The sequence below is a fragment of the Mirounga angustirostris genome, unplaced genomic scaffold (assembly GCF_029215605.1).
Source record: "Mirounga angustirostris isolate CCGP_5_RB_7025 unplaced genomic scaffold, mMirAng1.0.hap1 SCAF_7, whole genome shotgun sequence".
Taxonomy (NCBI): Eukaryota; Metazoa; Chordata; class Mammalia; order Carnivora; family Phocidae; genus Mirounga; species Mirounga angustirostris.
In genome coordinates, this window is record NW_026991715.1 from 46,380,449 (window position 1) to 46,408,354 (window position 27,906).

General features: G+C 38.7%; 1 protein-coding gene across 6 annotated transcripts in view; it reads right to left on the bottom strand.

Moving 5' to 3' along the window:
- Nucleotides 1-27,906, bottom strand: part of DEPDC1B (DEP domain containing 1B) — a 458,815-nt gene that overhangs the window by 400,487 nt on the left and 30,422 nt on the right. For all 6 annotated transcript variants that reach the window (XR_008507514.2, XM_045895294.3, XM_045895283.2 and 3 more), the window contains exons 3-7: nucleotides 18,510-18,645; nucleotides 14,321-14,448; nucleotides 13,308-13,438; nucleotides 11,107-11,154; nucleotides 7,085-7,225 (exon numbers count right to left, since the gene is read on the bottom strand). Coding sequence is in view for 5 of the 6 variants with exons in the window: in XM_045895294.3 (XP_045751250.1) it covers nucleotides 7,085-7,225; nucleotides 11,107-11,154; nucleotides 13,308-13,438; nucleotides 14,321-14,448; nucleotides 18,510-18,645 (584 nt within the window). In the remaining variant the exon portion in view is untranslated. The remainder of the gene's footprint in view (nucleotides 1-7,084; nucleotides 7,226-11,106; nucleotides 11,155-13,307; nucleotides 13,439-14,320; nucleotides 14,449-18,509; nucleotides 18,646-27,906) is intronic.

The following is a 27,906-nucleotide window of genomic DNA, read 5'->3' on the forward strand; positions in this document are numbered from 1 at the left end:
TTTTTTTTAAATCCAAGTGTAAAGGACAAACCATGTGGAGTATATGCATTTTTCACAATGAACTATGATTATTAGTAATATTTGAGCAATATTACACTTTCTGAGAGATCTTCTCATTCATTAAATCCTCATAATCATCATACTATGTAGTTAGAGGTGAAATTTAGAGCAGGTTTTTTCAAAAATTTTTTACAACTAAAATTAAAAAACATATGTCACATCACAATATATGTGCAAACACATAGGTATTTAGCTAAAACAAAAAAATGTATAAAAATACCTACTCTTACTATATACAATGTACTCTGATATTTGTACACTATTGGTTTAATGCTGTTCTATGACATAGAATTCACATCCAACACACAATTTCTGAAACAGTGGCTCACAAACTACTGACTTTGAACCGAGGCTCTTACAGAACAAACATCCAGGAACACACGGCCAGAGCCAGACAGAAATTCTGGTCTGAGCACAGCAGACAGATCCGGGATGAAGGTAAGGAGTGAAAATCCTTAGCACATGGGTGACCCATGAAGTGGTATGGGTATGATCAAAGGGAAGGTGTATGGGGAAAAGGCTGAGGTTTGATGTGCTTTAATACTTCAGTCCTTGGCACTGGATGCCAAGGATGTTATTTTTCAATCTGTTCAAATGTCAAAGCAGGACTCACTTCTAGATCTGCTTTTGAATCTTGGAGTGCTACATAATGCTTTCCTCAGTTCAAACACATGTAGGAATATTTAGATTCTAAAAAAATAGTTTAACCTGACTTCTCTGTTTCTGTTTCCCAACTTCTTTCTCGTTGCTGACCATTACTTAATCTTTTTTTTTCTTTCAATAAAAGCTTACTGACAAAAGCACCTTACAGAACTCAGGAAAAATGACTGCAAGAGAACTTAGCTTTAAATTACACATGACAACAAAGAAGAACTCTTTGGACTCCTGAGTGGCTCAGACAGTGAAGCGTCTGCCTTCAGCTCAGGTCATGATCCCAGGGTCTTGGAATGAAGCCCCACATCGAGCCCCACATGGGGCTCCCTGCTCAGTGGGGAGCCTGCTTCTCTCTCCCACTCCCCCTGCCTGTGCTCTCCCTCTCTCCCTCTCTCTCTCTCTCTCTCTGTGTCAAACAAATAAATAAAATCTTTAAAAAAAATAAAAAATAAATTACACATGACAGTCTACTGTTGAACTCAAACACATCTTCAACAAGTACCTTTGGAGTCTTCAAGATCATAAACTATTACTGATTTTAAAGAGCTTCTTGTGTTTTTTTTAGATTCGTGGGGGGTATAGGTTTTAAGAACTTCTGAAGGACATCAGGATTCTCTCCTCATTTTATAACCAAAGAGTTTCAATGTGGTAACTATTTTATTCTTTGGATTATTTCATTTTGCTCAACAAAAGCTAATAGAATAACTTTCCATCTTTCGTTATTTCTATAATCTCAATATCATCATAAAAATACTGAGTCTTCCATTTCGAGAAAATGAAAAGGACATTCTGCAGCCCAGAGGTAACTTGTTTCTTGCATTTCAGAATGATATACTAGTGCCTATCCCAATTACAGATTATAAAAATCTATCACAAGTAGTTTCACATTAAAAAAAAATCTTGCTATCATTTGAGAGAAGATATGGTCAGATAGCAACATATGATTACCCTATCTTAATTTATACATTATTCCAATTTTTTATATTTTTTGAAACAAAAGAATGAAACTTAGTAGGAAAGTAATTGTAACCCATTGTTTAAGTTTCCCTGTTTTCATATCTAGAAGCATGACAGGCATTACTGCCATTTTTCAATGGGAAAACCAAGGCCTAGAAAGGCCCTGTTTATTGACACTTAGGTCAACAAACCAAGTTACTGGAGTTTGGTGATGTTTCCATTGGTGACACAAGAATAAAATAATGAAAACATAATAAACAATCCACCAAATAACTTACATAATCCACCTGTGAGACTTTTTTCCATCAGGGAAACACATCATTATTTAGCTGGCTTGATGGAGGACAATGAATAAATAATCAAATACTCAAAGAAACCCAACTATTCCTTAGGATACAAGTAAATCCAATTAAAATAATGTTCTATATTATTAGATATTAGGTGACACCTCAGCCATGAAGACCACATGGCAGGTTCAGAGTTGTTGGTGCCTTGTGGAACTCCTACCTTGGTCACGGTCCTTCCCATTCTCCAGTGGTTACATCAGATTTCTATTCTCAAATCATCCCAAACGCACATTTTTATCTTTGCAAAGTAGACCTGATGTTTCCACTAACATACGCAATGTCATCAACAAGCTATCCCTTGTGGGAGCTTCAAATAAGAAGTGAAATATGAAGACTTTTGAGAGGGCCCAGATCTCCCTGAAAGGCCAGTGAGACCATGTCTGTTCAGCCAGAGAATAAGAGACTCAAGAAGGTTCATTGTAGTTTTCAAGCAATCAAAGGAATTAAAAAAAAAAAAAGTCAGTTTCATTTTCACTGAGAAGAGGTATAAAAGGAAAAGGTTTATATTAAGGCAAAAGAATTCAGCCTACAGAGAAATTGGCAAGGACTCCCTGCCTAAAGAAAGACATAGCAAGGGGAACTATTTCTCCAGAGGCTTTGAAGGGAAAGGCCAACAAGTCGCGTTTGTGAATTGCTTAAAAGTAGGCACAGATTCACCCACGTACAAGATGATGTCCTTTCCTACACGAAGAGTCCCAAACAGCTATAGCATTTTTATGACTTCTTTTGCTTTCATGCTGAGAAAGTCTTTCACCCACCCAACATCAGATAAATATCAACTGTATTTTAGATTTGCATTTTTTACATTTAATTCTCAATTCAGCTGAAATTTATCCTGATGAACGGTATGAGAAAGGTCTTCATTTTTTTCCTAAAAGTTTTTTCAGTTATCCTAGTGATTACTAGTGTATTTATAAATAGCTTAGGTATTTTGTTATAGCCAAGGAATATCTAGGCATTTCCCTAAATTTCCATCATTAAGGAGTACCTAACCCCACTTTACTCCGACAATCTTGATATAACAGTAATCATTTTATTTGGAGGTGATTCAACATCCTTATCTTGGCCCATCTACATCTTCAAAAGCTCCAGCCATAAACCCTGGGCTCTGAGATCAGAGAGCACCACCAGCAAGAACTTTGGACTAACATGGGCAAGAACCCTCTGTCTGGACAAGCATACCAATTAGGCACTCTCTGAAAAAAAGAATTATTTTCCCTTAAGAATTACCGTGGGATGAGGACCCTGAGATAACCTGAAGAACATAAGAGCAAGAGGTAATAAGGCAAAGATGGCACAAGGCTCCAAGAAGTCGTTAGAAAAAAGAACCAAAGAATGGAAAGTCTACCCTTATAGATGTTTCCAGGTTAAAAAACCTAGAAGAAGATCTCAACTATTTAGTTGGATAATCCAGTGTACAATCAACCTAGTGAATTTCAATGGCATTTTCTTAACTTCACATTTAGCAAGTAGGGAGCAGCAAAGAGCTACTCAGTTTCCCAGCTGCCTAGCAAATAAACCAGGAGCCAGAAGCTCAACTGCCTGAAGGAGCAGACAAAAGGAATAAATGAGCAAAGGGAGTCATGTGAACTGGGCTTGAGAGTCTGAGAAGCAGTGGGAAGCATCTTGGAGATCACGTCTCTGGGACACTTGCTCCTTCTAGTGGTGGCTGTAGCTACAGAGACGCAGCAGTCTGTGCCCAGGAAAATTCAAGCCCAGAACTGCCAGATATGCCAGTTTTTCTCTTCACAGAGTCACAAATTCTTATGTGAGTTTCCTGTTTCTCAAGTTTGTCAATTAATTACATTTTCTTTTTAAAACACAGAGGTCAAGGGGCGCCTGGGTGGCTCAGTCGTTAAGCGTCTGCCTTCGGCTCGGGTCATGATCCCAGGGTCCTGGGATCGAGCCCCGCATCGGGCTCCCTGTTCCACAGGAGGCCTGCTTCTCCCTCTCCCACTCCCCCTGCTTGTGTTCCTGCTCTCGCTATGTCTCTCTCTGTTAAATAAATAAAATCTTTAAAAAAAAAAAAAAAAACCACAGAGGTCAAACCAGATGTATCTATCAGTCAGATTTGGCCCAGAGGTCACTAGTGTGAGAACTTAGATTATAACATTATACAACCCACAAGTCACCCAACTGTCCAAACACCATCCCCTGCCCTTCTGTGCTTCCTTTGGGTCTCCCTTTTTCCTTGATATGACAAATTATGGCAAGCTACACAGCTCACTGGGTTCTAGGGTACGTGCAGAGTGTGAGTGAAAGATGCCAGACCATCTCATTCACCCCATTTAAGAGTCAGCCAAATTCTGGTCTTAATAAGAAACTGCCATTCTGGGAATGAAGATGAGTTACTATACACAGTCATGCTGTTAGGTCAGACTGCTGACCCAAATTATTTTTTTCTATTGTAAGTGAAGAGTAAGTTCAAAAATATATTTTTTTCTTTAAGAACTCTTAGATGTTTTGCTTCACTATCAGTGACTAATGGCTCTCAAGGTCACAGGTTTTGCTGGCTTACCTCATTCTAGAAGTAAAGGAATAAACCTCAAAAAATTCATTAATTAAACTGAAAATCATTTCCACTGAAAATGCTGTAGAATTTTTAGCTTTTACACAAAGTAGACTGATTATCTACTTATTACTTACTTATCTGGTGGCATCCTACTGCAATCCAAGTAAGTCAAAAGGTTTTAAGAACTGAGTCAACCCCACAGAAATTCAACCTATGTGTCTGTCTTGTACATATCTATACCTATTACCTTTTACCACAGACTTTAACAGGATTGCTATACTAGATGATTTTTGTTAATCATATAATGATCAAATTATGATAATCTAGAAGAGAAATAGAACGTTTCTATTTCTTCTTTTACTACATAGGATCTAAAAATAATGGTTTTCAATGGAGAGTAAACATGTTCACTTGAGAAGGACTGATCAGGGAAGGTTAATAAATTTTGACTATCCGCACACATTATTTTTACTAATACCTAACTGCCATAAATTCTCCATTCTGTCTATCTTTCTCCACACTAAACCCTGTATAAGTAATACTATAGAGGGTAGCTGATTCTGACATCAATTTGGAAATAATCAGCTTTAATTCCTAGCTGAGATCAAAATGGACAATTGTGGTAGAAAAGACCAGTGATGTCATAAACACAGCTGATTCAAATAGGAATTTGTTTTCTAAAAAAAGTTCCAAGTACTTGTGTTTCCAAACCAGATCATTTTTACCATAGAACATGATAAAAATGGAAAATGAGAAGAAAACCTAAGAAGTAATTTTTAATCCAGTCTTTAGGGGCACCTGGGTGGCTCAGTTGGTTAAGTGTCCAACTCTTGATTTCAGCTCAGGTCATGATCTCAGGGTTGTGCAATCGAGCCCCACATCGGGCTCTGAGCTCAGAGCAGAGTCTTCTTAAGACTCTCTCTCTCTCCCTCCCTCTGTCCCTCCCCCTACTCGCACTCTCTCTCGCTCTCTGTCTCTAAAACAAATAAATAAATTTAAAAAATAAAATCTTTAGAATTCTTATTTTACCAGGGGCACAATGGCAGTAAGTGGCTAAAATGAGAATCGGCTCAATGAGTCCATATTTATATTAAACAGCAGCAAGTATTCATCATTAGGTATGACGTTCCAAAGGACAGAAGCCCTCGGTCCTCTTTGGTTGAACACAAAATACCAAGACGACCCAGTGGTCTCAAGCCCCAGTAACAGGCCTAATCCTTTCATCTGTTCCCAATATTAATCTCTCTAAAAACACACTCATTCTTATGCACATGATTTACAGTAGTTGTGTTTTGTTTCTTATTATCAGAAAACCTACAGAATCTTAAAATTTAAAGTGCTGTACTATAAGATCAGGTAAATTATTCAAATATTGCTGATACTTTATTTTGTGAGGATACTATGACAGCATCTATTCTTTCTAAGAAGAAAGTAAGATGAGGAGAAAAGGAAGAGAAAGGAAGGCAGCTATGCTCACCACTATACCACCAACGTGAAAAGGAAGAGAAAGGAAGGGAAAGATGGTTAAAGCCTACAGGACTCAGGAACAAGAGTATGCAAGTTCCCACAAATTTACATAACAGAGCATGATACCAACACAATGATTCGGTCCATTAAAGCAAACGTTTTGCCAATAAAGCAAAAATATTTATTGAACAATCACAATAGCAACAGGAAAATCTGATACCCAAGAAGAAAGGAACAATATAAAAAAGACCTAGCAATAACGTGGATAGTTTTTCCTTTCTACCCTGCTTTTTTGACACTAAATTCTGAAGAACAGATCTATGTGAAAGAATAGGAACAAGTTTCAGAGAATGATAAAGTTGCTATACTTATTTGTCATGTCAAAATAAATAGTCCTACAAAAACCTGTTCCTTCTATGAAAAAAAAAAAAGAAATTAGATTTCTAAATGAAAATACATCTCCCATACTTGACTGTTCATGAAAGGCATATCCAGAGTAGAAGATTTACTCTGAACAGTAAATGTCAAATTTACATTCTTCTCTACCACAGAAGTTGTACTTTTTTGTACAAAAACGACACACAGTATATTACTCTTTCTTAAGAAGTAAAAACTATTGGTCCTTGCTTTGAGTTTCCTAACAGAGCTTAACCATTTTCTTTTCCTCCTTCATAGAGCAGGACTGAAACCAGGCAAGCACCTCACCAGTTTTTATTTCCAAAATGCCATGGAGGGGCGCCTGGGTGGCTCAGTCGGTTAAGCATCTGCCTTCAGCTCAGGTCATGATCCCAGGGTCCAGGGATTGAGCTCCATGTCCATCCATCCCTTGTTGCCATCATCATCATCATCATCATCAGGCTCCCACTTCAGCAAAGAGCCTGCTTCTCCCTCTGCCCCTCCCCCCACTCACGCTTGCTCTCTCTCTTGTGCTTTCTGTCTGTCTCTCTCTCTCAAATAAATAAATAAAATCTTTAAAACAAAAACAAATATGCTACGGAGGTTTGACTACTGGAAGTCTCAAGACAGTAGAAAATGAAATGATTCAATGTCAATAACACAGGCATGTGCTCATTATATCCCAACTTACCTAATACACTTACAAAGGCATCAAAAAGATGAAAAGTTAGTAGAGGCTCTTTCAAGTGACCATAGTAATCCGCTATAGTTTTAAAGACATCTTTTTCAAATCCTAAATACATAGGCTGCTTCAAATCTGAACAATTAGGCCCTGTTAAAAAAAAAAAGAGAGAGAGAGAGAGAAAAAAAACATTAATGGGACGATCATGTCTAAGGATTAGTCTCTATGTATATGTACGGTGTGTACAGATATCAAGATCAGGTAAATTTTCATGGGGAAAACTGACATTATATAAATTGACATTATACATTTGCTGACACAAATATCCTTTATGGCTAAATCAAAATCTATTAAAAAACAATGAGGAAAATCACTGGCTTACTTGCTTTTTAAAAGGAACCCACTCTTTCTCTTACATCCTTCTGAAAGGCATTTTTGTTAAATGTAGACAATGATTATTTTCTGTGAAATATTCAATGTTTTCCTAGTCTTGACACAGTTGACCAAGATGACAATTAGCTCACATATGTAACAGACAAGTTATAAAGCAATTTGCAAAGCTTTTCATTATTTTATCATTGCTACATTATGAAATCCTAGAGTCAGAGCTGAGTTAATCAAATTCTACCTCGAACTAAACTACTTCAGACTAGTTAAAACTTACACTCTTTTTCTTAAAGATATTCAAAAAAGGAAATTTTACATTGTGTCCTGTAATTCATTCTGACTATAAAACTCTCTATCTGATCCCCAGCCAACCTTCAAAAGACAGTGTTTCAAGCCGAGCATATTCCAAAGTTGGGGTAACTATAAGAAGCCTGGAACAATGTGGTCCCGGCCATACCCTAAGCAGAAGCAAGGCAAAGATCCAGTTGTATCTGGGACCAAAGAAGAACAGGAAGAAATGCTGAGCTCTCTACAGATGAGGCAGCAAATGCCCCCAAGAATCCACACACAGACCACAGATTTACATTGCCAAGTAGAGAGACAAACTGGAGCTGCCCATGTCTTGAGGGAAATGGCAAGTAGCCTCATGAGGAACAGTTTTGGCCAGTCCTTCAATTCCCACGAGAGCACGGAAGAAAGGAGTGCGAGTGCACTGGCCAGTTCTGGGCCAGCAGAACACAAGACTAAAAAACTAGACCCAAACAGATCTCTATCCTCAGGGGAATAAAAGATAAAACCAGTAGAAGTTGAAAGAAACCCTTCCTCCAGAATCACTGCAACTAAAGAGAAAGGATCAAACCAAAAAAAAAACAAAACCCAGTTAAACATTCTGAGCCTTTACATTTCAAGGCCAATGGGACCACATGAAAATGGCTTCTGTTGGTCTCCTTAAAAACCCTCTTACCTTTTAATATTCTGTATACTTCTCATAAAATAACTTAATTTGATTGACTAAAATAATGAAAATCACGAAAGACCTACATGCGGTCCCGTGTTAACCTAGCAACCAACAGAGCCGCCATTCTTGCCTGCTTCCTCCTCTGCAATACCCCAAGCTTAGTCAACTGAAATCATTTGTTTGGTATGTCTCAGCAGTGGGCCCTATGAGAGGAGGTCGTATTCCTAAGACATTTTTTTCGCAATCATTTTGAACTTCAGAATGTCTTTTTTTTTTTTGCATTTTTTTATTTCGTTATGTTAATCACCATACATTACATCATTAGTTTTTGATGTAGTGTTCCATGATTCATTGTTTGTGCATAACACCCAGTGCTCCATGCAGAACATGGCCTCTTTAATACCCACCACCAGGCTAACCCAGCCCCCTACCCCCCTCCCCTCTAGAACCCTCAGTTTGTTTTTCAGAGTCCATAGTCTCTCATGGTTCATCTCCCCCTCCAATTCCCCCCCTTCATTTTTCCCTTCCTACTATCTTCTTTTTTTTAACATATAATATATTATTTGTTTCAGAGGTACAGGCCTGATGTTATTCCCGACTGATATTGGAAAAGTTTTGCCTGTATCTGTTTTTTTTTCCTTTATTTAATCCTTATAACCTACATGCACAAAGAAGAAAAACACAGTTAACCTGTTTTTGTATTTACTATTCCAGTTATTCTACTATTCTTTTTTTTATTATTTTACTATGTTATGTTAATCACCATACATTACATCATTAGTTTTTGATGTAGTGTTCCATGATTCATTGTTTGCATATAACACCCAGTGCTCCATGCAGAACGTGCCCTCGTTAATACCCATCACCAAGCTAACCCATCCCCCCACCCCCATCCCCTCTAGAACCCTTAGTTTGTTTCTCAGAGTCCGTAGTCTCTCATGGTTCATCTCCCCCTCCAATTTCCCCCCTTCATTTTTCCCTTCCTACTATCTTTTTTTTTTTTTTTAACATATAATGTATTATTTGTTTTAGAGGTAAAGGTCTGTGATTCATCAGTCTTACACAATTCACAGGGGTCACCATAACACATACCCTCCCCAATGTCTATCACCCAGCCACCCCATCCTTTGTGGCTTTATGTTTACTATTCCCTTGAGGGAAAAATTGTACTCTTCACTACATTTTGATCATCACTGAAAAATCGATATCACAACCACACCTTAATATACATTACAGAACATATTGTAGCCTAGATTTGTTTTACCAGCTTCCTCTATTATTTCCCAGCTGATCAACTTCCAAATCCTTGGTTTGCCAAGAATTCAGAAATGGGTAATTTAGCTTCGCATTTATACCTTCTATCTCATCATTGCCAACTCTGGCCAAAGATATAATTTAAATTTAATTTACTTCAAACGGTTGAGCAGGAAGAATAAAAAGCACTCTCCCAAGCTGAAACCACTCTACATCTCAGAGGTTCCAAAATATTAACCAAAAACCAATGAAAATTTAATAGTTAAACACAGAAAACTTTAGGCTTCACACAAGCTAATAATTGGTATTCACATTTAAAATGATAGTATATAATCATTGTCCATATATTATGACTGAGATTACCTACAATAAACTGCATAGCTACCTTAATTTCATTCTATAATCAGACAAAACTAACACCAGTTAAATAAATCATTCAGAGTCTACTAATTCAAAATTTTCTTATACCTATATCTGTACTCGCTAGCCCTACCCCAAAGGTACCTTTCTGAGGCCATCTGTGAGGCTTAAAGGCCCCATAGACCAAATATCACCATTGTTTTTTAGTATATATGCTGCCGAAGCAAGCACTCACCATTGTTAGTCAACCAAAATAACTAGAATTCTTCTCATTAAAATCACTTGTTTGGGTTAAGCCATTAACCATTATAATCCCTTCTTTGGGTAAAACCTTCCAAAAAATCCCCAGAAAAATAGCAGTGTTAGTGAGATACTATAATAACACATTCTTTACAGTGCCTGTGATATCCAATGAAGTGAATATCTATGCTGTGAAATGGACTGCATAAGCCTATGCAAATCCTCAGAAGGACCACCACGACCCAGGCCCTGTCATCTTACATCCAATAACTGAAATACCCCTTCTTGTTTCTCCACACGGAAGTTCTCCTTCCAAACCATCCTGCTTATCAGTCAGACTAGTCTTCTAAAACATTTTTTCCCCCTTAAACCGGTGCCCTATAAAAAGCTAATAGTAGACAGGATCTGCTGAGCAAATTGAGATGTAAATACAGGGCATACTTAGGAATATGTGTTTTAGAAATAAAAATAGAGGTTTTAAAAATAAAAATGTATAAACTGTCAATAGGCCACATCTGCACAATATTATATTCAATATAAATAATTTTCCTTCACTGTGATGAAACAGTCAGAAAAAGTAGTATGGATTTTATCTGTAGTGTGATTATATCCACCAGAAAAGAGAAACACAACATTTCTTCAAAAATGTTCTATAACTCAGCCCCTTCACCAAGTCGCAAATTCATCACTAAAAGCACACTGGTCCCAAAATAATTACCTGCTAGTCTCACAGGTGTCAAATCAGTGTTCAGGCCATTGAACAAAAATATTTTCTAATTCAGGGCACTAATTTCTGTTAATCTTATAAAACTGGGGGATAATTAGTACTTACAATTTGCCAAACACTTCATAGCTGACAGTACCCAATGAGGAAGCTCTTCTGCAGAGAAACGAAAATAAAGAAGATATTTGATTCAGCTGCATATAACGCAAGGAATTACATACATACATAGAATCATAAGAATGTATAACCTGCCCAAATAATATGAAACATACCTGCCAATCATAATCATAAATCACACATCACCTATTAATAGAACGGCATGTTTAAACACTGGAAAACTTTCCTAGGAGCAGTGTCACAACATGAGCTTGTACAGGTCATGCCTGCAAATTTCTCAAAGGACAAGATGCACCTTTTAAAGCTTTGGTGAAAAGCAGAAATTTGGTTTATTCCAAAGAAACAAACTAACTGATCAGTTACCCTAAGAATTAAGGAAAAGGCAGAAAAAGTAAAAATATTAGTTACCAACTATATTTGTGAATTCAGTTCACCAACCCCCCCCCAAAAAGGGGGTAAATTCTCTATGTCTATTGTCCAATATAAGTATCATTTTGCATGTTTCAATTTTCAAAATGTTTCAGGGCAAGAAAGTTCCAATGATATACTAATATAGGCTATTAGTTTTTGGACAGCCTTAAAATAATAACTGTTAACATTGCTACAAGAAATCCGAGCTTAGCCTTTTTCCCAAAGTTCCTCCCCTCCTGGCCCTGACACAGACATCTGATGAGATGGACCTGCACTCATGCTTCTGCTTCTCCATCTTCTTCACTTTGTGAAAAACTGCAAAGACACTAATCGAACTGTATTAGCTCTAATGAACCTGAGGCTTGTGGAAGTGTTCTTCTTTCTAAGAACTTGGTAAGACAAAAGATGACCGATGATCTAATTAGTAGGTAAAAGTATTTGTTTGTTTGTTCTTTTTTAAGATTTTATTTATTTGACAGAGAGAGAGAGCACAAGTAGGCAAAGTGGCAGGCAGATGGAGAGGGAGAAGCAGGCTCTCCGCTGGGCAGGGAGCCGGATGTGGGGCTCGATCCCAAGACCCCAGGATCATGACCTGAGCCGAAGGCAGCCGCTTAACAGACTGAGCCACCCAGGCGCCCCAGTAGGTAAAAGTATTAATGTTTGCTCTACTCAAAGAATGTGGAAGGATTTTAGACGTATTTCAAAGGCAATAGCCCCATCATTCTATGTAATTTAATCGTATAGGTTGATAATAACCTAACAACTCACGAAGTCACAAATTTATTTGTTTCCTGATACCATCCATTCCCAATACAGAGGCTACATAAAAGAGGAGGTGTCTCAAGTTTCAAAGACACATTCTGCTCCTGTCAGGAATTGGGACCTAGAAAAACCTCTTTCCCTCTCACACTGCTCAGGCTCCTTCGGGTAGAGTTCTATCTTGCTGCCCAGGAGTCCCCAGCCCTAAATTTAATAATAATTTATAAAAACCCAAAAGTACTACACCATCTTCCCACATCCAAATCTCATTCTAGTTCCAGCTATTCCCACAATCAAGGGTTGGAAGTAAAGAAAGAACCATTCAAAAAACCCATCCAATTCTGGCCCATCCCCAATTTAAGAGAAGAAAGATTTAAAATCAGTTTGGGGATTCTGGCCCACTACAGGTACCATGCCCTTATTTTTCCAAATAAAAAAACCCAGGATAGGCAGCTGCTAAATGTCTTTTTTTTCCTGACTTATAAACTGGCTTGGAAGAAAAGGAATAAAAAATTAAAGCACTTTCAGCATTTAAAGGCCTACCTTTATTAACAAGAAAAAAAAATGACATAAATCAAGACCATCCCAGAAAATCTACCACCGAGACACCATATGAAAAGGTCAGTGAGAACCTAAAATCAATCAGACCCACTTGAAACCTAAAATCAATCTCCAAGATCCAGTCAGTCACAAACTGACTCAAGCACTCAGTTAGGTCTTAAACTTACTTTTCAGGGATTTTTCTGTGAATAATACAGAACCACTTACTGCCCAGTGTGGCTAACACTGAACTAGCCTCTGGATGGATTGTGCTGAGGCTTTGACTCCTGGATGTTCACCTTTCCTTGACACCTCCTTAATCCACACAATTATTTAAAAGGCATGAGGAAATGAGACAAGGCTATACATAATGAGAAGGTACATTTATTGAGGGTTTAGGGAAGGATCAAAAAAGAAGCTGATGGACCTGCACAGCCAACACAGTGGGTCAAATGGGACCAGAATGGTTTTTATGGACTTACTTGACTTGTCATCAAGGATGACAACTCCCTGCTTGCTCACACTATACACATTATGGATGATGAACTTGGAGTTGACCAGTTTAATGTCTAAGACTTCTTCCAAAGAATCCAGGCCAAGGACTTTCTGTAAACTGGAAAGATATATGATAATTAAATTAATTACTTTTTAAAAAAATCAGTATTACCCAAAAACCTGGCATGTAAAATATCAATCTTTAGAAAGTCTTTTTTTTTTTTTTTTTTAAGATTTCATTTATTTATTTGACAGAGAGAGAGAGACAGCAAGAGAGGGAACACGAGCAGGGGGAGTGGGAAAAGGAGAAGGAGGCTTCCCGCTGAGCAGGGGGCCTGATGCGGGGCTCGATCCCCAGGACCCTGGGATCATGACCTGAGCCAAAGGCAGATGCTTAAAGACTGAGCCACCCAGGTGCCCCAAAAGATCAATCTTTAAAATGCGTTATTTTAAATAAAAATAAATAAATAAAATGCGCTGTCTTCATGCATTTTATCCAATCTTGGCAAAAAGGCTAGAAATTGAATATGATGAAACAAACTTAAAAGACCTTTTGGCCATTAACAGATTGGTTCACTAATTTAATACATAACACCCTGAATGCCAAGAAAATGATTTCATAGGTATAGATATTATAAAAACAAAACCCAGCTTATCCAATGATGAGAAACTGCTAATAGTATGTTTGTGAGGGAAAAAAAAACTGCTATATAACATCATTTACTTTAATTACCTGTAGTATGCCAAATATCTAGGAGACCAAATTTACCACTGTGTTTCATTAAACATAAAACTTCAGGATTACTAGAAAGTTGAAGAACTTTTAAATTTCTCTTCTTAACTATTATATAAATGACAACAGAAAATTTCCAGAATTCAATTGCAAACAATACAAAGTTCAGGTTTTAAGACGTAATTCCAGAAAATTCAATATGCAGAGAGTAGTAGAGAAGCAAAAGAGAAAACAGCGAAAGTGCTCATTAACGTCAAACGCACGTACTATGCTAATGTCATGGACTTCCATATCTCTTCTACGTTCGCCTCTGTCAGCTGCCTGCGGCAGACGAGACGGCAAGCCGGCACCTCTCCGATGGCGATGCTGTGCCGCTTGTACCACATCTCGGAGGTCTAGTTGGGCGGAGGGTCGAAGGAAAGAGAACAAATATTTCAACAGACAGTGATACGATTTTATCAGAAATGTCCTTGACTTGGTTATTTGTAATTTGATTTAAAATAATAACTAGGAATATGAACTCGTTTTCTTTGCACAGACTACAGAGAAGTCGAGTATAACCCTTCAGGATGAGGTCACATTATAAATGAGTATTCATAAATCACAAAAGAACGATGGCAATAAACATGACATTGACTATTTTTCCCCCTCTGGGAATTCCAACTAATCAATGAAGTAGCCATGAGATAAAATTCGGAATTAAAATTGTCAAAGAATACCTATCCATATTTACACACTGTCCAAATGGAGTAATTGTTTAAAACAAACTTAAAGTCTATTACTTCCAAGAGTTCTCTATTTTTTATAAGCAAAGATCAAATAAGTACAAAGTCAATGAGCAGCCCCCAGATCTTAGGCTACTGCAGAAAGCAGGAAAAACAAGAGCTCCACAGCATAATCATTTACAAATATATTCTATAAGAGTTTTTACAAAAGTATCTTTATAGAAAAAGCTAATACCCTTGGAAAAACAGAGCCAGAAATTTGTTTTGTGATTTTGTTTTTGGAGAATTATTGAATTACAAAAGAAAGTTAAAGACCATGTGGATTTGTGAATTTATTTAAAGTATCTAAATTAGGTGTTCATTTTTGAAGGCAGGCATATAAACTATTCCATTTGCCTAGCAAACCTACTTCCAAAAGTTATCTTAAGGAAATACCATGGGGGCACCTAGGTGGCTCAGTCAGTTAAGCGTCCAACTCTTGGTTTCAGCTCAGGTCATGATCTCAGGGTTGTGAGATCGAGCCCTGGATTGGGCTCCGCACTGGGCCTGAGATTCTCTCTCCTTCTCCCCCGCCTCATGCTCCCGCTCTCTCTCTCTCAATAAATAAATAAAATCTTAAAAAAAAAAAAAAGAAATAAAGACCATGGATATATTCAACCATTTATCTGTAAAGATATTGCTCATTACATTGTCTCCTAAAAAACTGGAAACACAGTATATATCTAACAGTAAAGGACTGGATAAATAAAATACATTACTTTCATATTAGACAAGATGCAGATATTAAAATATGATGTCAAATGTCTAATAACATGAAAAAATAAGCTAAGCACACTGTTCAAAGTGAAGAACACAGGCGATGAAAAGCTCAACAGGATCCCATTTTTGTGTTAAAAGTTTGTATGGAAAAAAGGATACACTAAAAAATGTTCATGTTAATTCTCTCTGGATGATATCATAAGTAATTTATTTTCCTTTGTCTCCACCTGAAAACAATTCTATTAAATAAATGAATAACAGCAACAATAATTAACAGTTACTGAACACCTGTGTGCCAGCCACCATTCTAAGCGCTTTATAGATATGAATTCACCTGATTCTCACAACAAGCCTGCCCCAGAGGGTACTATTATCATCCCAGTTTCACCATTAAGAAAACTGAGACACAAACACAATGAATAAAACAGAGAAACAAGCTCAAATAGCTAGTAAATGGAGGAGCCAAGATCCAAACCCAACACTCTGGCTCCAGAATCCAATATCTTACTTTCCACACTGTACTGCCCCTCAGCAAACACAACAGTTTTATTTTATTATTTTATTTTTTTATTTGTATAAACGGTGAAGCAAGAGAAAAGACAGGATAAAACAAAAACAAAAACCAACAAGCAAAGAGGAAGCAAAGATAGAAACAGGGAAAGTAAAATAGAAGAAATGAATGATGAGCTGAAGTTCTTCAAGAAAGATGAACTCTTTCTTTATTGACCATTAACCTCCTAATTCTAAAACCCACATCAAGGACCAAGTGGGGAAACAGATCCTGCTCTGCCATTCTTCCTTTGGACATTGCTCAAGAAGCGGCAGCCGAAGCTTTGCTGGAATTACAATGAGCAGGGAGCCCAAACCTCTCCCACTTCATTCAAGAGGGAAGTACAAGACACAGGTAGACGACAAAAGAAATGATAAGCTTTAGAAGAAAATGGTTGATGAATCTAGGACACTGGTATACCACTTCAGGGCTCCTGGAAAATTAGAAAATGAAAACAGAAGATACAAGTCATTGTCATTGGAGCATTAAAGTGTGCTAATGAGTACTTGGTTCTACAGATGACACCAGGAATATTACAACTTCATAGAACCAGGTGGAATAGAAAAGGGAAGTTACTATATTGATGACATACATACATATTAACTTAATACAGGATTTTATCTCTTTCGTACAAACAACACTAGATGACCTTATAAAGAAAAAAAATGCCTGTTGAATAACCACTCTACCAATGGGGCCATGTTAGATGTTGAATTGCAAATGTTCATAAAAAATGTCCCTGACATCATGGAGCTTACATTTTAACTTTCTCTGGGACAGGAACTATCAACTAGACCTTAAGTAAGTAAGTATTCCCCATTAGGAATAAATTAAAAGTCCTCAAATACCCAAAGTAGTTCCACTTTGTTTTCTAGTTCTCTATTTTTGTATTGTATGCTTCACTAGACTCTGAGCCTTTTTAGAGTTAAAACTGTATCTGTGGAGCTAATACAATGCATGGTACACAGCAGACACTCAATAAATGTTTGTTGAATGAATAAGTTAATGATCTTGCCTTTAAGTTCCGGGACCATTATCTCCATCTGCCTGTGAGATACGTCCATTTAAGACAGACCATGTTTACCACCAGACATATTTAAAACAAAATTCATCGTCATCCTGCAAACCTGCAAGCCCTATGGAGTCCCTATTTCTGTCACTGGCGCCACTGTTTTTCTTGAATTATCTTTGATAAAGCCTAAGCATCTTTTTTTTTTTTAAGATTTTATTTATTTGAGAGAGAGTGAGTGAGCATGAGCTGGGTAGGGAGGGGCAGAGAGGGAGAAGCAGACCCTCCACTGAGCAGGGAGCCCAACGCGGGGCTCGATCCCAGGACCCTGAGATCATGACCTGAGCCAAAGGCAGACGCTTAAACGACTGAGCCACCCAGGTGCCCAAAAGCCTAAGCTTCTTAACTATCATTCTCTTCAAACTGAAAATACAACCACTTTAGGAAAAAAAAGTTGCTTTTTCTTTTAATTAAATTGCCTAAAAATGTTTACATCACATCTTTGCAAATAAAAGCATGAATTGGACATCTATCAAACTAGATTAATTTAAAATACTGGTGTGGGTACAATTCTTAAAAACTGCCATATGAAAGTTTCTCTATTTTATTTTTTAGCATTACCTCAATCATGGTAGTCTTCTATGGGAATATTTTAAGGTAAAAGTACCCCCCAAAATTACTTTATTCTACATTAAGCTTAGGTTTCTCCAAACTAGCAGAATTTAACTGTTCATTTTTAGGGGTCATTCCACAATACTTCACACCCTAACCTTCTCACTCTCAACCGGTAATAATTAGAACAAAATTCAAGAAGATGCAAAGAGCGAGAAGAGTAACTTCTAATAGAAGCCAGTTTTTTTTTTTAAGATTTTATTTATTTATTTGACAGAGAGAGAGATAGCGAGAGCAGGAACACAAGTAGGGGGAGTGGGAGAGCGAGAAGCAGGCTTCCTGCCGAGCAGGGAGCCCGATGTGGGACACTCGATCCCAGGACCCTGGGATCATGACCTGAGCCGAAGGCAGACGTTTAACGACTGAGCCACCCAGGCGCCCGAGAAGAGTAACTTCTAGAACACAGGAGAAAAGAAGATTATGAGGGAGCTGCCACAGAAACCTGCTTGGTCTGACCCTATGAAAAATACCTACCATGTATTCAGTCAAAATGTCAGCAGGAAAGAGAGAAAAGGTCCAACAGCTAATCTTTCCTTGTTACTGTTCTGTCAGCTATTGACACATAAGATATTGTTTTCAAGTACTTTTGGACCATTGTTCATAGAAAGAAGTAGACTAAGGCTGGTGGTTCACAGACCATTTCCTACTTCTGGAGGCTGCTAGCCCCGCCCCCAGCCACCACCACGGCCACCACCCCACTCCACCCCCATCTCCCTGCCCAGCTTTTAGTAATACACTTACCATCACAACTGGCCTCACTGGGATGTTTTCTTGTGAAGTGCTTGGTGGGGGGTCATTCCATTCCGGAAATTTAATAACATCCTTTTGGTATGTAGGCTTCTTTGGATATGGTTTCAGGGGTGAGGAAGGAGGAAATCTAAAAACCAAGAAGGAAATCTCTATTACTGTAGTCAATGGGAGACACAGATATTTTAACAATAGTTCCCATTTCTTTTATCCTTGAGAATTTATATAATAATTCCAAACCTCAGATAATAAGGTCATGCTCAAATTATCACACGTGGCTCACTGTACCCAACATAAGCGTTTTTTCTTTTTTCTTTTTTTTTTTTTAAAGATTTTATTTATTTGACAGAGAGACACAGTGAGAGAGGGAACACAAGCAGGGGGAGCAGGAGAGGGAGAAGCAGGCTTCCCGCTGAGCAGGGAGCCCGATGTGGGGCTCGATCCCAGGACCCTGGGATCATGACCTGAGCCGAAGGCTCAACGACTGAGCCACCCAGGCGCCCCCATATGCATTTTTTCAATGTTCATTCATTACACCTATCACATAAACACAGGAACCAAACATGTGACAAATTATGAAATAAATAGAATATGTTCTCTTATCAAATGATTTTCACGATTATAGATGTTCTTAACAGGCTGCTAGGGCAAGCCATTTCTTTCACCCAGCTCACAATCCTTACTGCCTCACAACTCTCTCCAAAATTTATAGATGGTACATATGCAAACAGAAATTATGGACAGGGGGCGCCTGGGTGGCTCAGTCGTTACGCGTCTGCCTTCGGCTCAGGTCATGGTCCCAGGGTCCTGGGATCGAGCCCCGCATCGGGCTCCCTGCTCAGCGGGAAGCCTGCTTCTCCCTCTCCCACTCCCCCTGCTTGTGTTCCCTCTCTTGCTGTGTCTCTCTCTGTCAAATAAATAAATAAAATCTTAAAAAAAAAAAAAAAAGAAATTATGGACAGACTAATCCTCTGTGATACTTGCTGAGGAAGAGTATATTGGCACAAGAATCTTTTAGCCTTTTATATCTATTTCAAATACAATCCTCTTTCCCTTGAATATGGAACACTTCACAATGAGATGGAAGCCTCAGTCTTGGAGGAGGTGAGAGCTGCCCAATGTCCTTCTTCTGCCTTTTTATACCCTTCTCTACCCTACCTCTCCAAGGCCTTGGCACCATCACTTCTTGGACTAACACAGAGAAGCCTAAATACAATCTAATCTTTAAACTGTTCTAGACCACATCTGATAAAGAACAACAGAAAGGTAGTTAAATACACATTTTCCTCAGAGGATCTTTTTCTGTTAATTTGTTAGAAAAAGATAGATTGCACTGCCTTGAAAAAGTAACACAAGAACTCTCCTTCTTAATGTTGACATGAAAGTCAATAGGTAGTTTACTTTTTATTTATTTAAGCCAAAATAAAGGTTTAAAATCTTATCCATGATACCCACAGGAAAAATAATCCAAATAAATGATAAAGATCTTATTCTTAAATGCATACAGAAATAAATAACTTTTAAAATGTCTATAGTTTACAAAAAAAGTTTGTACTGAGGTGAATCAGGAGAATCACATATAATAAGCACTATGGAGGAACATTTCAAAAATAGTCACAATAGACTTGAAAAAGGATGGCTAATGAAGAGAAGTTGAGTTTCATCTTCTCTTAAAAGAATATCCAATAACTCCACTTTATTTGAAAAGTCAGTGAGAAAAAAATGAAATCATTAAATCAAGTTAAAGATAAATAAACTGAAAGACAGCTTAAATTTTTTAATCAAATTGCCAAGGCAGGTATTTCCAAACAATTCCAAAATACAAATTAAATAAATCTCTAAAGCCAGTAAAAGTTACTATACCTCTTAAGTGAAGGCTGGCTTACAGAAGTCCAATCCTATTTCCAAGAAGCCAACAATCACAACAGAAGCCCTACTGCCAACCAAAGTACAGCATGTATGCACACACTTGGGGACACACACTCTCTATCACATTCACATATAATTGTGCAAACATGTCCAGGGAAATCACAGGTCACCCATCCTTCAGCTCTTTAAAAATTCAACACCTTCCCTACCCCCAGCCCACCACTGATACCCACTGTTTACCCTCCCAACCCCTTCAACTAAAGTGTGAAAATTTGACCTAAGTTCCAGCCCTAATTCTCTCACGAACAGTCTATGTGTCCTCTGGAAAGTAACAGTGCCTCTAAGTCAAAGTTGGTTCATTTGTCAAATAAAGGGATTATATTGGATGACCCATAAATGTTCTCCTGGGTTCGAAATGTGTTTCCTGTATCCCCACACCCAGAAACAAGAAATACCTTCCCAAAACCAAAGTAGAAGTTCTTATGTGGAGAACTGTGATTGAAGAGATACCAGGGAGCCACGTTCTTCCTTCGCCCTGGGACGAGGAGGTCTCTGCCATAACGTGTGTAGCTATCCCTAGCCAGTGTGGGATCTTCACAGCAGTCCAGCCAGAGATGAAATGCAGAAGAGCTCCCCCTGATGGACTACTTTTACTGTGTGCCCTGAAAGTTTTCCGTGTCATTTTAATACTTTAATCACGTCATCTCAGGCTTCAAAGCCTGTCAGGAATGATCTCATCCAAATGTCACATTTTTTTTACTTACAGAAATGAAGGCCCAAAAGAGGAAAGCAACTTACGAAAAGCCTCCAACTAACTGGCCAAGAGAACAAACCATCTTGTACAAAAGATATACAAGCCCTTTAATAAGGACATTATAAAACTTTAATGAAAGACATTAATGAAGTAAATTGATAGAGAGATACAACATGTTGGTAAATAAGTAGACTCAATATCCATATTCAATAGTAAAACATCAACAACAGTATTCCTCATGGAGATATATACTTACAAAGAAATTCCAGTCAAGGGCACCTGGGTGGCTCAGTCAGTTAAGCGGCTGCCTTCAGCTCAGGTCATGATCCCGGAGTCCGGGGATCGAGTCCTGCATCCGGCTCCCTGCTCAGCGGGGAGCCTGCCTCTCCCTCTGACCCTCTCCCCTCTCATGCTGTTTCCCTCTCTCTCTCTCAAATAAATAAAATCTTTAAGAAATTCCAATCAAAATATAAAATTTTCTACGAAACATGATAAACTGATTGTAAAATTGATATGGAAATGCAAGAGGCCAAAAACAATGGAGACATTCTTAAAGAAGAAAAACAAAGTGAGGAGACTTGCCCTACCAGCCATCAAGGCTCATTCGATAATACGGTAGGGCAGCTCTGATGGCACGGACCGTGGATTCACACAGCCTCAGCATTGCTGACATTCTGGGCTGGATAATTCTCGTTGTGGGGGGAGCTGTCCTGTGCACTGCACATTGCTGGCAGCCTCCCTGGCCTCCATCCACTGGATGCTAATAGCACACCCTCCCAAGAGTGACCACCAAAAGTATTTCCAGACATTGTCACCTGCAAAATGGCTCCCAGGTGAAAAATCATGGGCCTAGAAGGACAATCGAAAACAAACATACACATTTCTTCAGAAACCTCATTTATGACAGAAAAGACATTACAGATCAATGAGAAAGTATGGACTGTTCAGTAAAGAGTTCTGGTCCGCCTGGCTATCCCCTGGGGAAACGTGAAATTGCATCCCTGCTGCAGAGCACGCTTCCAAAGATGCTTCACACGGGCACTTCCCATCGCCATGCTCCTCTGCAAGGGGTCTTGCCACTACCCTACCAAGAGCTAGCACGTGTTTCTCTCCTCTTTTGAGTCTGGGTGAGCCCTCTCCAACTGCTTTGGTAACTAGAAGATGGTAGGAGTGAGACTGTGCCGGGTCTGGGCACTAGCCCTTAACCGGCCTGGAATGCACTTCCTGCCTCTGAGAACTCCCACTCGGCTCATGAAGCTCCCTCTTAGAAACCAGCCATCATGTACAGAGGGGCCACGCCCCCGAGAGCAGCATGCTGAGACGCCTAAGCCACAAAAAGAGGCCATGGAAGATGAGACACTGCATGGAAGGAAACTGAGCTCAAGGAGCACCTCAGCTCCAGACCTGGGCGTGCAGAAGTCATCCCGGAGGTGGATGTTCTAGCTTCAGCAGGCCCAGGCAATGTCCAGCTAAGACGCCCCCTCAAATTCCTGACCCACAAAATTATGTAAAAATAACAAGGATTGCTTGTAGCACCATGTTTGCACCTAGTTTTGTTACACAACCACAGAGAAGCTGAACAGAAATGTGGGGCACTTCTATCAGGACAGGCAGTGAGTGGAGGCCGGAGAGCTCAGGAAGACTTGTTAGGGGAAGCCTGGAAGCGCTGTGAGGAAGTTGTGGTTGAAGGCTGTAGAAAAGATCTGTGTTGCACAGTGGCACCAATTTCAGTCAAAACTGTCCCCTGTCGAGACAAGGAAAACACAAAAGGAGGATCTGGAAAAGGGGTTTTCCAGGATGAATGCTGAAAATGCCAACTGGTTTCTTTTAGCCTCGATAACAAGGTATGGATAGACAGAGATAAACTAAAAAAGGACCACTTCAGTTTTTCACCAAAATCTAGAGGAAATACAAAGGAGCCATGACTTGATTCAAAAACAAAACTATTTCTCATTCCCAAATCTCAACCCCAACAAAAAGTTCTCAAAGTAAAAATGGCCTTACGACCAATATCAAATTCAAGATGTTTCTAGTAAAACATGGTCTGAGGGCAGTCACATGTAGCTATAAAAGACTTTCACTGAGGCGACTGGGTAGCTCAGTTGGTTAAGCAGCCAACTCTTGATTTTAGCTCAGCATGATCTCAGGGTCATGAGATCAAGCCCCACATCAGTCTCTGTGCTCAGCAGGGAGCCTACATGAGGATTCTCTCTCTCCCTCTGCCTCTGCTCTTCCCACCACTTACGTGTGTGCTCTCTCTGTCTAAAATAAATAAATAAATCTTAAAAAAATAAAAAAAGGAATACTCCTGCATGGAGCACTGGGTGTTACGCACAAACAATGAATCATGGAACACTACATCTAAAACTAATGATGTAATGTATGGGGATTAACATAAGAATAAAAAATAAATAAATAAAATTAAAAAAAAAAGGAATACTCATGAAAGAAATTGAGGAAGACACAAAGAAATGGAAAAATGTTCCATGCTCATGGACTGAAAGAACAAATATTGTGAAAATGTCTATGCTACCTAGAGCAATCTACACATTTAATGCAATCTCTATCAAAATACCATCAATTTTTTTCAAAGAAATGCAACACATAATCCTAAAATTTGTATGGAATCAGAAAAGACCCTGAATAGCCAGAGGAATGTTGAAAAAGCAAAGCAAAGCTGGTGGCATCACAATTCTGGACTTCAAGCTCTATTACAAAGCTGTACTCATCAAGACAGTATGGTACTGGCGCAAAAACGGACACATAGATCAATGGAACAGAATAGAGAACCCAGAAATGGACCCTCAACTCTATGGTCAACTCATCTTCAACAAAGCAGGAAAGAATGTCCAATGGAAAAAAGACTGTCTCTTCAACAAATGGTGCTAGGAAAATTGGACAGCCACATGCACAAGAATGAAACTGGACCATTTCCTTACACGACACACAAAAATAGACTCAAAATGGATGAAAGACCTAAATGTGAGAGACAAGAATCCATCAAAATCCTTAAGGAGAACACAGGCAGCAACCTCTTTGACCTCAGCAGAAGCAACTTCTTCCTAGAAACATCGCCAAAGGCAAGGGAAGCAAGGGCAAAAATGAACTATTGGGACTTCATCAAGATAAAAAGCTTTTTGCACAACAAAGGAAACAGTCGACAAAACCAAAAGACAACCAACAGAATGGGAGAAGATATTTGCAAATGACATATCAGATAAAGGGCTAGTATCCAAAATCTATAAAGAACTTATCAAACTCAACACCCAAAGAACAACTAATCCAATCAAGAACTGGGCAGAAGACATGAACAGACATTTCTGCAAAGATATCCAAATGGCCAACAGACACATGAAAAAGTGCTCAACATCACTTGGCATCAGGGAAATCCAAATCAAAACCTCAATGAGATACCACCTCACACCTGTCAGAAAGGCTAAAATTAACAAGTCAGGAAATGACAGATGTTGGCGAGGATGCAGAGAAAGGGGAACCCTCCTACACTGTTGGTGGGAATGCAAGCTGGTGCAGCCACTCTGGAAAACAGTATGGAGGTTCCTCAAAAAGTTGAAAATAGAGCTGCCCTACGAGCCAGCAACTGCACTACTGGGTATTTACCCCAAAGATACAAATGTGGTCACCCAAAGGGGCACCTGCACACCAATGTTTATAGCAGCAATGTTCACAATAGCCAAACTATGGAAAGAGCCTAGATGTCCATCAACAGATGACTGGATAAAGATGTGGTATATACATACAACGGAATATTATGCAGTCATCAAAAAATGAAATCTTGCCATTTGCAATGACGTTGATGGAACTAGGGGGTATTATGCTAAGTGAAATAAGTCAATAGAGAAAGATAAGTATCTCACTGATATGAAGATTTTGAGAAACAAGACAGAGGATCATAGGGGAAGGGAGGGAACAATGAAACAAGACAAAACCAGAGAGGGAGACAAACCATAAGAGACTCTTAATCTCAGGAAACAAACTGAGGGTTGCTGGAGTGGAGGGGGGTGGGAGGACTGGGGTGACTGGGTGAGGGACATCGTGGAGAGTATATACTATGGTGAGCGCTGTGAGTTGTGCAAGACTGATGAATCACAGACCTGTACCTGAAACAAATAATACGTTATATGTTAACAAAAAATTTTTTAAAAAGAAAAAAAAAAAAAAGACTTTTACTATAACCTCAAAAAGATTGAAGGCAGTACCTTACAGACCATCTTGGTTAAACTCAGAGTTTAAGAATTTTGAAGGTGTTGGACCAGAGCAGACTCATAAGAAGCCCAGGCAAAAAAGAGCCTGTTTCAAAGACATATGTGGGACTTTTGTCTAATGGAATAAACCACAATAAAATTCATAGAAAAGCCACAGCATTTTTAAGACAATAATACTAGCAGAATCACCACCTACTTGGACTAAAAATCAAACCGTTCAAAATGCAAAAAACAGTCAAGAATCTCAAGTTTCACTAACCAGGAAGTATATGAGAAAGCTATTCCTCTGCAAACATGGGCCATCTCTTATGGAAAAGGAAAAATGACTAAGCATGCAGAGCCAAGACTCCAGGAGGAAGAGCCAGGAACCATGCAGAATCATTCACAAGAAGCAGAACTATGCCCTAATCGAGGAATGGCAGACATATGTTCAACTGCATTTTAGAAGTGCTATGGGCCTATGATTGCTTTATATGACCCCATAATGGGATATATTTGGGGAGTCATGATGCAGGGGATGAATGCAGTTTGCAAATGAATGCCACTGTAACCAGAATGCATTCTGCAAGGATGGCCACAACAGCATTGCCCAACCTTCCCCAATGAGACTCTTCCCCAAAGTGACCTTGATGAGGTCAAAAACTCAACAAGATGAGATTATTTCTCTACCCCCTTAAATGTGAGCAAGCCCTGTGATTGCTTTGACAAATAGAACATGGCAGAGGTGACGCTTTACCAATTCTAGGCATAGTTCCTAGCTACCTGGTAGTTTTCTCTTCTTGCCTTTTGGAAATACTTGCTTTTGGGATGCTCATTCTTGGGACATGACCAAGAATGGTTGGAAGGCAGCCACCATGTAAGGATAGTGACCACCCTAAGACCATCATGCCACAAAAAGCATAACCCATGTGAAGATGTGCTAGAGGACCAAACCCCATGTAAAAATAGAGAGGGGCCAAGAAGCACAAAGGCACCAACTACATCCGTGAATAGAGAAAGAAGTCATCTTGAAAGTGAATTTTGTAGCCCAACTAGTGCCTTATGGGTAATGGGCAAACTGCCAGATGAGCTCTTTCTAAATTCTTGACACAAAAACCATAAGCAGAATAAAATGCTTTAAGCCATTCATATTTGAGGCAGGTTGTTTTTCAAAAACAGAAAACCAGAACAATCTCAAATTCACACCAAGAATAAAAATCATAGGTAAACCATGAAATTTAGAATATGATATAAGAAAATATCTCTCTGACTTTCAGTAATGAAAGAACTCCAGCTAAGCAAGACACAAAAACCACAAAGTATAAAAAAAGATTGACATATTCACTTTACATTAAAATAAAAAAACTTTTCTGGGGCGCCTGGGTGGCTCAGTTGTTAAGCGTCTGCCTTCGGCTCAGGTCATGGTCCCGGTGTCCTGGGATCGAGCCCCACATCGGGCTCCCTGCTAGGCGGGAAGCCTGCTTCTCCCTCTCCCACTCCCCCTGCTTGTGTTCCCCCTCTCGCTGTGTCTCTCTCTGTCAAATAAATAAATAAAATCTTTTAAAAAATAAAATAAAATAACTTTTCTGCTTGTCAAGACACCATAAATAAAATGAAAAACAAAAAACAAAAAACAAAACCAGGAGATCTCTGCAATCCAAATAATTGACAAAAGGATTAATATCCAGAATATATATATTTAAACTCCTAAAAATTTATAAGAAAAAAAAATTCTATAGAAGAAGGCCAAAGACATGAACCAGGCATCTCCAGATGTGGAATCAGAAATGATGAATAAACATACAAAAACACTTGATCCATGAGTAATCAAATAACATCACAAGCATTTTCACACTTACCAGATTGGTGAAAAATTAAGTCAGTCAATATCAAATGTTTTCTACTACTGGGATAAAACTTAGTGTAGCCACTATGGAAAACACTTTAGCGTTACCTAGTAAAGTTGAACGTGCAATATCCTCTAAACTAATTCCACTCTATGTAACTCTGGGTAACCTAAAGAAACTCTTACACGTGTGCAAAAGGAGACATGTCCATAAATGCTCATGGCCGCATTGTTTATGAAAGCAACCCAAATCTCCAGTGGGAGGGGAACAGATAAATGGACTGTGGTATACTGACAGAATATAAAGTAGCTGAGAAAATACTGTAACTATATACATCGACATGGATGAATCTCAAAAATCATGAGAAATAAAAGAACAAGTCAGAGAAGAATACATACTCTTTGATATCTGTTATATAAAGATCAGTTGAAATATATTCAAAAGCCAAAACAATACACTGCTTAAGGATATAAGCATAAGTGTTAAAACAATAAAGAGAAGCAAGGAAATGATTAACACAGAAGGCAGGATATTGATGACCTCTTGGAGAAGATGATACAAATTGTCCGTAAACAGGTATTGACTTTGTTATTCCTATATAAATCATTCAGACAAAGTGTATACACTCTTGTACGAGATATATTTTTAAATACAAATGAGAACATTTAAAAGAGCAGAGCTCCCTCTAGTGTACTACATTTGTTTTTGCTTTTAGAATT